Source organism: Mus pahari, chromosome 23, assembly GCF_900095145.1.
Source record: "Mus pahari chromosome 23, PAHARI_EIJ_v1.1, whole genome shotgun sequence".
NCBI classification, from domain to species: Eukaryota; Metazoa; Chordata; class Mammalia; order Rodentia; family Muridae; genus Mus; species Mus pahari.
Window position 1 is genome coordinate 12,366,254 of NC_034612.1, and position 12,094 is coordinate 12,378,347.

General features: G+C 48.9%; 1 protein-coding gene across 1 annotated transcript in view; it reads left to right on the top strand.

The window, feature by feature from the left end:
- Arpc3 (actin related protein 2/3 complex subunit 3) overlaps nt 1-10,031 on the top strand; it is a 14,415-nt gene extending 4,384 nt beyond the window's left edge. The window contains exons 2-7 of the mRNA XM_021186887.1: nt 368-467; nt 4,465-4,541; nt 6,903-6,971; nt 7,665-7,791; nt 8,848-8,942; nt 9,700-10,031. Of these exons, the coding sequence (XP_021042546.1) occupies nt 368-467; nt 4,465-4,541; nt 6,903-6,971; nt 7,665-7,791; nt 8,848-8,942; nt 9,700-9,762 (531 nt within the window). The 3' untranslated portion in view covers nt 9,763-10,031. The remainder of the gene's footprint in view (nt 1-367; nt 468-4,464; nt 4,542-6,902; nt 6,972-7,664; nt 7,792-8,847; nt 8,943-9,699) is intronic.
- Nucleotides 10,032-12,094: the final 2,063 nt, after the last annotated feature.

Below are 12,094 nucleotides of genomic sequence, written 5' to 3' on the forward strand. Positions count from 1 at the left end.
ACGGATGGTTGTGAGCCACCATGTGGTTGCTGGGATTTGAACTCAGGACCTTTGGAAGAGCAGTCAGTGCTCTTAACTGCTGAGCCATCTCTCCAGCCCTGTTATTTTTTTTTTATGGTGAGGTTTGAGATACCGCCTACCTCTGTTTTCCATGTCTAGTCTAGTGTGAGCGGAAGGCTACCCTTATCCGCCCGCTGATAGACTGTCTCAACATCTACTAGTTGGTTCTCTTGAGTCAGGCGCTGGCTCCCCGGAGCCGCACCTGCCCTCTCCTCCCACAGTTGGTCCTGAGGATGTTGTCCCTCTGGAGGCCTAGCCTCGTCTCCTGGTGACACTTGTTCTTTCTTCCCTGGGCTGGCCCCTGCAGGCTTACCACTCTTCTCTCATGGACCCGGACACCAAGCTCATCGGTAACATGGCACTGTTGCCCATCCGAAGCCAGTTCAAAGGACCTGCCCCTCGGGAGAGTAAGTGTCGGGCTTCTTTTGTTTGGGTTCCAAGCAGGCCTGCTGACTTGAGAGCAGAGAAGAGCTTAGCTTGAGTCACTATTACTCGGCTTCCTGTTACACTTCATGAGCTCCACAGGAAGCCACATTCGAACTCCTCCAGGATGTTCACGTGAGCTGAAAGGAAATGTGGGCTGGGGGACGTGGCCCCGCTGGTAGAGACATTGCTTGACCTGCAGGAGACCCCGAGTTCCATGCAGTACATTGAGAGCCAGGGGTTGCGGCGCACACCTGGAATCCTAGCACTTAGGAGGAGGCGGCAGGAAGATCTGGAGTTCAAAGTCATTTTTAGCAAGTTCCAGGCCAACCTGGGCTATGTGAAGCTCTGTCTTAAAAAAAAAAAAAGAAAGAAAGAAAGAAAGAAGAAGAAGAAGAAGAAGCCGGGCATGGTGGCACCACTCGGGAGGCAGAGGCAGGCAGATTTCTGAGTTCGAGGCCAACCTGGTCTACAAAGTGAGTTCTAGGACAGCCAGGGCTACACAGAGAAACCCTGTCTCGCAAAAACAAAAAAAAACAAAAAAAAAAAGGAAAATGGAAAAAGCCGTAGCTTTATGTTCCAGAGTCCTCGAACCCGTTGTCTGTCCTTCCCTCTCTCTGACGTTCCTGGTCCTTGGGCTCCTTCACAGATGTTATCCTGTGCGTGCACTTCCATCCGCTTACGTGAGGGTGTCACAGGCTGGGGAGAATGTGCGTTCTTTTCTGGTCTGGGTTTGGATCACCTTGCTGGTTTACGTTGCATGTTCATCCTCTTTCCACACATCTCATGATTTCCTTTTCGGGGCTGGAGAGGTGGCTCAGTGGTTTAGTACACCGGCTGCTCTCCCAGAGGGCCAGGGTTCAAGTCTCAGCACCCACATGGCAGCTTGTCGCTGTCTGTAACTCCAGTTCCTGGGACTCTGACGCCCTCACACAGATACACATGCAGCAATACACCGATACGCATAAAATACATAGATCTCTAAAAAAGATAAAACCGCCCTGGTTTCATTTACCTTTACAGCCTAATGATGCTTCATTTTGCATAGAGCTACATTTTCATTGTCAGTTCATCTGTTGATGGACAACTAGCTGGGCTCCTTGTCTTTGCTATGGAAGTAAAGTAGCAGTAAATGCAGATGTGTAACTAAGACTGTGGCAGGACAGGAGGCCTGTGGGTATGTGCCCAGGAGTAAAATGCTGGATCATATGGGAAGACTGTTTTTAATCATTTAAGGACCCTTCAAACTGATTTCCACAATGGCCATGTTAATTTGCACTTTGACTACCAGCGAATCAGGCTCCCCTTTCCCCCACATCCTCTCTAACATTTGTTGTCAGGTTTTTTAAAAAGCATACTTAGTTTTTTTGGTTTTAAAATATTTTTTTTTATTTTGTGTGTGTGAATGTCTGCCCGTCTGGATGTAGGTGTACCATATTTGTGCTTGGTGTCCACAGAAACCAAAGAGGGCATTGGAGTTCCTAAAACTGGTGTTTCAGGGGGTTGTGAGCCACCATGTAGGTACTGGAAACTGAAACCGGGTCCTCTGAAAAGCAGCCAGTGTCCTTAACCACTGAGCCATCTCTCTAGCGCGTGACTAAAGTTAGGGTCTTGATGTCTAGCCTTGGCTCACCAGTACACCTCCTAATGATTGGCCTTCTGACTGGGGTAAGGTAGTGTCTCAGAGCAGTATAAATTTGTGTATCCCTGAGATCAGAAATGTTGAACACTTGAAAAAATAGTTACTGGCCATTTGTATTTCTTAGTTTGAAAAGCGTCTGCTCATTAGTCCATTTATTGATTGGTTGACTTTTGATATTTAGTAATCTGAAAACGTTGAAGTATTGGTACAATAATTATCGTCCTCTGTGTATTACCTTTTAAAATCTATTCTTTAGTCCATTTATTGATTGGTTGACTTTTGATATTTAGTAATCTGAAAACGTTGAAGTATTGGTACAATAATTATCGTCCTCTGTGTATTACCTTTTAAAATCTATTCTTTAGTCCATTTATTGATTGGTAGCTGGTGGTCTTGTTTGTGTGGGGTTTTTTTTGTTTTAGTTTTTGTTGGGGTATGTGTGTGTGTGTGTTTGTGTTTTAGACAGGGTTTCTCTGTGTAGTCCCGCCTCTGCCTCCCAAGTGCCAGGATTAAAGCTGTATTGTGATTTTTGGATACGTGTTCACAGCTTGGTTTCCCAGTCTAGTCTGAGAATTTTGGGGTTACACGTCCTTACTACTCATTATTGTTTGTAGCCATCAAGATGCAATGTCCATTCCACCCTCAGCCACACTCCAGCTCCCCCATTCGATTTCTGAGCCAATTTTTCACCGTTCCCAAAGCTTCATTTTCAACACTGACACATCTTGAGATGTCCCGCCAACGGTGTCCTTTCTGTAATTGCAGACACAGCGCCCAGACCCTGCGAATGTCTGGTCCCCAAGCACACAGTTACAATCCCCATCTGTGTCCCCTTCCCTTTGCCTTTCCTTCCTCTGCCAGATTTTTTGACTTGACTTCCTCTTGAACGAATTTGTTTGCAACACTGGTTGAAATTTAAGTAAACGGAGTAGATTTGGCAAGTCACCACAGGGCTTCCTTGATTTTGAGAAGGAGGAGCAGGTGGAGAAAGACAGCGTTAAGGAGGGCTGCAGTACTTGAAAGTTGCTGGCCAACGAGCCCTGTCACACGGTTACAGATAGCACATTGCACTAGAAGACGCAGCACAGCCAACCCAGAGTGGAGAATCCCCAGCCACCTTCAAGCTGAGTCCTCCAGGGAGAAACTGAACACAGGAGGGTGACCGTCCCTCATCCCAGAGGGGCTGGAACTGTTGGAGCAGATGTCTGTGATAGAGTTTGTCTGTAGCATGTGGGAGGCTCTGGGTTCAAGCCTCGGCTGTAGAAAACCCTTTCCTGCTGCACGGGTGTCTTTCAAGCCTCTGTCTAGGTCTCCTCTCCTCCACCATCTCCTTTAGGTGCTCTGGAGAAATGTTCTTTTCTCAGGAGCGGGACACTGAGAACAGGAAGGTAGAGCTAAAGTCTGACGCGACCCTCAGCAGAGCGCCAGCGGGGCCGTGAGGGAGCTGCAGCCCAGGCCAAGGATGTCATGTGGTGCTGATGCAGCCAGCTGCTGCTCGTCAGACCCGGGAAGTCTGACCTTTCAAAATGAAGAAGAGAGGACAGATTGCCAAAGAGATTGTGTAACGAGATGTGCGTCTGTCACACGGTGCTCTGGCTTCCCTCAGTTAGGGGCGATTTAGAACATGCTGGATTTAAGCCACAGTTCTCATAAAAAGAAGGAAATGTCCCCGATGTTCCTAAATCATTTGAGCATTTCTCCTGAGATGACAGTGCGTGGGTTCGAATAAAATTATATGGAGCACTTGGTTACACTGTGCTCGGGCTGAGGGGAAGGCTCAGAGGTTATGAGCACTTCCTGCTCCTCCAGAGGTCAGTTCTGTTCCCAGCATCTACATTGGCCTCTCAAGTACCTGTAACTCCAGCTCCAAGGGATCTGGTGCCCTCTGACCTCTGTTGGCATCTGTACACATGTGGCATACATACAGACACACATGTGAGGGTTTTGTTTGGTTGGGGTATTTTGAGTTGGTTTGGTTTTGGTTTTGAAGACAGGGTTTCCTTGTGTAGCCCTGGCTGTCTGGAACTCCCTCTGTAGACCAGGCTGGCCTTCCAACCAAGGGATCCCCCTGCCTCTGCTTCCAGACTGCTGGGATTAAAGGTGTGTGCCACCACTTCGGGAGGAATGTGTGCTGCGCGGTTCCCTGGGAGCCCAGCAGAGGGCGCCAGATCCCCAGGCCCTGAACCCAGCAGAGACCCTGCAGCACTTTCCCTGGCTTCCTTTATCTAGGTCTCCATCTGTGCGCTAGGCTTGGGCACCTGTGCTGGCCGCCTCTGCAGCCACTGGGTATAGGGTTTGTCTGTGGTAACGCTCTCTGCCTTCTCTTGTCTCCCACTTAGCCAAAGACACGGACATTGTGGATGAAGCCATCTATTACTTCAAGGCCAACGTCTTCTTCAAGAACTATGAAATCAAGGTAACTTCCGGGGAATGCTTAGTTTTCAGAAGGGGATAAACATCTACCTGGAAGTCAGGCTGCTGTGAGGGCTAAATGGTGAGGGCGCCTGATTTGAGGAGAGACCCTGAGGAGGGTGCTGTTAGTTTCTCTTCCTTTCTTGCTTGCCTGCTTGCTATCTTGCTTTCTTTATTTCAGATTATTTATTGAAGGGTGGGTGTGGTAGCACACACCATTAATCCCAACACTCAGGAGGCAGAGGCAGGATCTCTGTGAGTATGGGACCAGCCTGGTCTACAGAGGTAGTTTCAGGATAGCCTGGACTACACAGAGAAACCTTGTCTCGAAAAACCAAAAAGTTGATTTCTGAGTTCGAGGCCAGCCTGGTCTACAGAGTGAGTTCCAGGACAGCCAGGGCTACACAGAGAAACCCTGTCTCAAAAAAACCAAAAAAGGACTGGAGAGATGGCTCAGTGGTTAAGAGCACTGACTGCTCTTCCAAAGGACCTGAGTTCAAATCCCAGCAACCACATGGTGGCTCACAACCATCCGTAATAAGATCTGACGCCTTCTTCTGGTGCATCTGAAGACAGCTACAGTGTACTTATATATAATAGTAAATAAATCTTAAAAAAAAAAAAAAAGAAAAGAAAAGAAAAGAAAGAAAAAGAAAAAAGATAGAAAAACCAAAAAGTGAAACAAGAATTTTTTTTGGGGGGGGGGGGTTCAAGACAGGGTTTCTTTGTGTAGCCCTGGCTGTCCTTGAACTCACATTGTAGACCAGGCTGGCCTCAAACTCAGAAATCAGCCTGCCTCTGCCTCCCTCCCGAGTGCTGGGATTAAAGGCGTCCGCCACCACGCCCGGCCAAACAAGAAAAGTTTAATGGGTGTGTGTATCTGTGTCTGTCTGTGTCTGTGTCTGCGTAGTGGAAGGAGTTAAATCCCCTGTGACTCAAGTTAGAAATGACTACAAGCTACCACTGTGTGTTGTGGGATAAACCCAGGTCCACTGCAAAAGCAGTCGCTCTGAACCGCCGAGCCCTCACCTCACCCCTTTTTTTTTTTTTTTTTAAAGATTTATTTATTTATTATGTGTAAGTACACTGTAGCTGTCTTCATATACTCCAGAAGAGGGAATCAGATCTTAAGGATGGTTGTGAGCCACCATGTGGTTGCTGGGATTTGAACTCAGGACCTTTGGAAGAGCAGTCAGTGCTCTTAACCGCTGAGCCATCTCTCCAGCCCCACCTCACCCCTTTTGATTCTTTCTCTTCTACACTTGTTACCGCTGTGCACGCCAGACGACCCACTGCCTGTTTTTACAAATAAACCTTACTGGAGCACAGCCGAGCCTGTTTGTTTATGCATTCGCTGTGTCTGTTTTCACACTGAACAGTGGCCGACCAGTCACAACTGGTCATTAGCCACAAAGCCTAAACAGCTTATTATCCGGCCTTGTCAGGGTTTGCCAAGCTCCGCTCTAGACGCATCTGTGTGTGTTCAGTATTGATTAAGCATCCGTGACGTACCAGACCCACTTGCCCTAGTCCTTCCTGGGACCTCGTCCTCCCTTCCCTCACTGTGAGGAGGGTGGCCGGGGGAGAGTAGAGGGCCTGGCTATAAAGGAATGGATGGTACGGATGGTACGAGACACACATCTCCCGAGCTTCTATGGTGAGCTAGGCACAAAGAAGGGCAAGGAATGTTCTTGACAGCACTGTGAACTGTGTGGCTTCACCTTCTGCTCCTCTCTGGGACAGCAGGATCCATCAGAATGTGGACTCTATCCAGCACTGAGCCTGTGCTGCGTTTGTGAGAGGTGTGACAGGGACACACTAGATACAGGACTTGCCTGTCAGGAGCCGGAGGCTTAAAGGTTGTCCAAGAACGAGAGGCTAGCCAGGGCTGTGGAGCAGAGACCCTCTCAGAACAAAGCAGAGAGTGGAGCGGAGACACGTGTAACCTTTTTCTGACTATAACTGTAAAACTGGAGTACAGGCGACTGACATGTGATCAGTAGTCACCCGCTGTCTTCAATTCTTCCAGACGGTGGAGATGTTGGACCTGTAGAACTCTCCCAGAACTCGTCACATGTGCAGTGGCTCCTTCCACTGCCAAGGAAGGGATGTGTCTGTTCTCAGAGATATTCATAGGAAAGGGGTTTTTTTAAATGAGCCCCCTGTGGTCACCCCAGCTCTCCATTTTTTACCCTACACAGCATGAGGAAGGGGCTGTTGGCCAGGGCAGCCACACAGCTGGGTTTGGGGAAACTGAGCACCTATGGATGCCAGCGGATAACGGAGACGGAGATGCCCTGAACGATCCACCTCATGCGGTCATCCACCTCACGCAGCCGTTGTGTTGTTTTCTTCTCCCCTGTAGAATGAAGCAGACAGGACCCTGATCTACATCACGCTCTACATTTCTGAGTGTCTGAAGAAACTCCAAAAGGTAAGGAGACACGAGGACACAGAGAGGCAAAGGCTACCCGGCACAGCCACCCGGGTCTGCCAAGACCCGAGGACAGGCTAAAGTCTGATCTCTTCTGTTGTGGACCTCGGACCCCATAGGGGACTGACACGGGGGCAGGGGACCGGGAGGTGGAGAGTGGACCGCAGCAGACAGCCATGTTAGAGTCTCCCCCATGTAAAAGCCTCAGCTGTTGCAAAGAGCTGACTCTGATGTCCATATTCATCTCTGCTTCAGAATTTAACTAGTAAGATTCTACTGTAGGGTAGAGGCTCACACCTTTAATTCTAGCACTCAGGAGGCAGGAGCAGGTGGATCTCTGTGAGTTCGAGGCCAGCCTAGTTTGTGTCACGAGTTCAAGGACAGCAAAAGCTACATACTAAGATTCTGACTCAATAAAAATAAAAATAAAAGATATTATTGTGTGCATTTATGAAGAGAAATGTGTGCCTATGTGGCAAGTTTGGTTTTTAGTATTTGAACTCCTGTATTCCACTGCAGTAGTTTCTCTGGGCTTATTCCTTGGGAGCAGGGTGCCGAGAGAGATGCACACACTGCAGACGGGCACTCACAGAACACACACACACACACACTCCTGGCAGCTGCGTGCAGTGAAGGGTTGCAGTTCGAGAATTACTCTCACGTTTTCTTACCAACTGTGTCCTTTGATTTTAGTGCAATTCCAAGAGCCAAGGCGAGAAAGAAATGTACACGCTAGGGATCACCAACTTCCCCATTCCCGGAGAGCCTGGCTTTCCCCTCAATGCCATTTATGCCAAGCCTGCGAGCAAACAGGAGGACGGTGAGAACAAGACTGGAAGTGTGTGTGTGTGCGCGTGCATGTGTGTGTGTGTCTGTGTGTGCGTGCGTGCGTGTGTCTGTGTGTGTATAGCCATCCCGTCTCCGTCTTACTCTTGGTGTTGGTGTGTGCATTTTTGGTTGTTTCTCTTTCTGTGATCTCTTTCTGTAGTCCAGACTGATCTTGAACTCACAGTCCTCCTGCCCCAGCTCCCTAGGTGCTGAGATTACAAGGCTCTGTGTCATGTCCAGCTTCTCGGACTCACTTTCTGCCCACTCCTTTTCTTGCCTTGATTGGTATTGGTGTTTTGTGTGTTTGTGGTGTGGGCAAGTCAAGTGGGTATGACTGTACTTGTGTGCATGCGTGCTCCGAGGCCAGAGGTTGGCATCAGATCTTTGGTCGCTGTCTACACTGCATATCGAGGCGAGCTCTTTCACTGAACCTGGAGCTCACTGCCTGAGCTAGTGTAACTGGCCAGCTTGCTCCCGGGATCCCCCGGCCCTGCCTCCTAGGGCTGGCAGTGCAGGCAGGCCGGCCACCGTGCCCACTCTACTTTATGTGGGTGCTGAAGATTGTCTCAGGTTCTCGTGCACGGCGGGCTCTTTCTCCTCTGATCCATCCCCCCAGCCCGCTGGCTGATGCTCAGCACACGCATGTTGCCTTACTATCACAAGAGAGCTTGGGAACAAGTGTAACTAGCATGCAGAGACTGTTGAGCCAACACGGATGTAGTTATGGAACCATTCTGCGTCAGCAAGGTGGCTCAGCTGGTAAAGGCACCCGCTGCTGAGCCTGACGGCCTGGGTTTGATTCCTGGGACCCACCCAGAGGAAGGAGACCACACACACACACACACACACACACACACACAGTCGCATGCACACACACACACGCACACGCACATGCACATGCACATTCACATGGGGACCAGAGGACTATCTGGACCATTCTTTCTTGTCCTAAGCTGTCGAATGTGTACAGATACCTCGCCAAGGTCAGTGTCTAGACAGGCCGCGTGTTTAGGGTACCTCCTCACACAAAGATTTCCTTTTATTGCAGAGATGATGCGGGCATACCTCCAGCAGCTGAGGCAAGAGACTGGACTGAGGCTGTGTGAGAAGGTTTTTGACCCTCAGAATGATAAACCCAGCAAGGTGAGATGTTCCCTTCTGCCTGTTTAATTGGAGCTCGAGCCTTCACCCCGTAGCCTTCTAAACCACTGAAGTCCACTGTGGGGAACGTTCATTTCTGCCTGTCCTGGAAGACAACGGCTAGCATAGAGTTCACTGCCTCCATCTCAGTCGTGAGCAGCGTTTATGTATGGGCTGTGTAGTTTTTCCTTGGTAGCCATATGTCCACAGTCTGTGGCTGTTGGTCCCTGCTGTGAAATGGCATGACATCTGTATAGGACCTGTGTGCATCCTCTGTAGGCTTTGAAATGCCCCAGGTTCCCCGCACCTGCAGTACCCTGTTAATGCCATGTAAATGGTGGTTCTATTGCATTGAGATGGGAACAGCCACAGGGAGCAGTCGTGTGTGTGTGTGTGTGTGTGTGTGTGTGTGTGTGTGTGTGTGTGTGTTTGTTCAGTACATGCCAGGGCCCCTTGGTTGGGGGTAATGTGGAACTGTGACCCAAGTTGGGCTTGAGCCTCGGCCTATAGTTCTGCAGTACACAGGCATGCTGCCATGTCTGCCTCACGTACCTTCCTGCCCATGGGTGGATGCGCACCTCACGCCTGTGGAGGGCCAGGTGGACGCGTTTCCCTGCTCTGTGGGGTCACTTTTGAGTTCAGTGGGAGGTGCCTGCTGTTTACACTGTTGTTTGTCATAAAGAGGCTGGAATGCTGGCCGCACCTGCACTTGCACTGTGCCCTGACCCTGAGCGTGCGCTCTGTCTTGTGTCTTTGACAGTGGTGGACTTGCTTTGTGAAGAGACAGTTCATGAACAAGAGTCTTTCGGGGCCTGGGCAGTGAGAGGAGCCTGGGCAGCCACCGCCTGCAGAGCCACGGGCAGCATCACATGGAGGCACATCATAGGACACACGGGCCTATGTGTCTGTTCATACCTACTGTGTCAAGGAGTGAGGAGAGCCTGTCTTTGCCGGAAAAGCTTTTGGTCAAGAATTGGGAGGGTGGGTATCGGGTGATTTCAATTTTTGGCAGTTTCAAGCTGGTACTTAATATATAATAAATGTCGCTGCTTATGTTAGACATTGAATTAAAACATTTTTGAGAAAAAGCTTGCACACACTGTACCGTTTATGGGGGTAGGGCTTGTTTTTCTATTTATGGTTTGGTTTGGTTTGGTTTGTCATTTTTGAGCCAGCCTCACTGTGTAGCCCAGGCTGACCTCACTGTGTAGCCCAGGCCGGCCCCACTGTGTAGTCCAGGCTGGCCTGCAGCTCGTTTTGTCTCCCAAGTGGGCCTTAAACCTAAGTCCTCCGCCTTGACTCCCTGTCCTAGGATTGCAGGAGTCCTCCATTACGCTGGGCTCCATCAAATCCTTTCAAATAATGAACAGTTTGGGGGTTGCGAGTATGTATGTACAGTTTCATAACCATGACCTACCTCTTAATTCTACAATGCTTTTATTACCCCCCAAAATGTGCCTCTAGCAGTGACTTCCTTCCTTTGCTGGTAAGCCTCCTGCCCCCCAACTTCTGGACTAGTCTAATCTACGCTCTGTTTTCATAGACTTGCTTATTCTAGATACTTCATATGATGGAGTCCTGTAGTGGATAATTCAGCCTTCCAGTCTGGCTTCGTTCACTTAGCATGTTCCTAAACCCATCCCCCAGCTCCCCATCGCTCATGTCAGTGGAATCAGACAATACTTATCCGTTCTTTTTTCACATGGCGCAACATCATCAACACCCACCCATGGTTGAGCATCCATGCTCCGTCTGTTCCTTTTTTATGGCTGAGTAATATTCCATTTGGACACAGATCACGTGTCTGTTCATTCATCATCCAGTGAATATTTGTGTTGTTTCTGTCTTGGAGCTCTGACTAAACACTGTTGCCAAGAGCAGCCATGTGCACATTTCTAATGTGGATCTGAGTTTTCATTTTTCTTGCTTATCATAGCCCTCAGGGTGGGACCTCTGAGTCACATGGGAACTGGAGAAAGCCTGCCTGGGTTTTTTTTTCCCCCCCACACTTATGCTGTTCCACATTCCCACAGTGACATGTGACTGCTCTGTTTTCTTCCGCGCTTCACCAACACGTTCCATTGCGCTCCCAGGGGCTGTGACGTGGAATCTCATTGTGCCCTGGTCTGTATTTCTCTTTATGATGAGCTGCTTTGCATGTGGCTGCTTATTATACACCTTCTCCAAACAACTGTTTAGACTTTGTCCAGTTTTCTTTCTTTTCTTGGGAGGGGTGAGGAAGTTTCGAGACAGGGTTTCTCTGTGCAGCCCTGGCTGTCCTGGAACTCACTCTGTAGAACAGGCTGGCCTTGAACTCATAGAGATCTGCCTGCCTCTGCCTCCCAAATGTTGGGCTTAGAGGTGTGCCTCACTATGCTTAATGATTCAACCATTTTTAAAAGTGGCTTAAGCCATTTTCCTTTTTTTTAGGGTGGGGGTGGTTTGAGACAGGGTTTCTCTGTATACGCCTGGCTGTCCTGGAACTCACTCTGTAGACCAGGCTGGCCTTGAACTCAGCCAGAGCTACACAGAGAAACCCTGTCTTGAAAAACCAAAAAGAAAAAAAGAAAAGAAATGGGACTGTGACTGGAGAGATTGCTTATCAGTTAAGAGCACCGGCTGCTCTTCCAGAGGACCCGAGTTCAATTCCCTGCAACCACGTGGTGGCTCACAACCATCTGAAACTCTGGTTTCAGATTTGATGCCCTTTTCTTTCTTTTTTTTTTTTTTTTAATATTTATTTATTATTATATGTAAGTACACTGTTGCTGTCTTCGGATACACCAGAAGAGGGCGTCAGATCTCATTATGGGTGGTTGTGAGCCACCATGTGGTTTCTGGGATTTGAATTCAGGACCTTCATAAGAGCAGTCAGTGCTCTTAACTGCTGAGCCATCTCACCAGCCCTTGATGCCCTTTTCTGACCTCGTTGTTAACAGGCGTGCATGTAGTGCACAGAAAATAAAAATAAAATTGAAAAAAGAAAACCAGCATTGCTTTCTTCTTATGTGTGTGTATAGGATCTTGCTAGGTACCCCTGGCTGCCCTGCAATTCACTGTGTAGACCAGGCTGGCCTCACTCATGTCTGCCGTTCTCCTTCAGCTGCCTAAATGACCCTGAATTTGGCAAGAAAGAATTGGGTCCTGCAAGATGT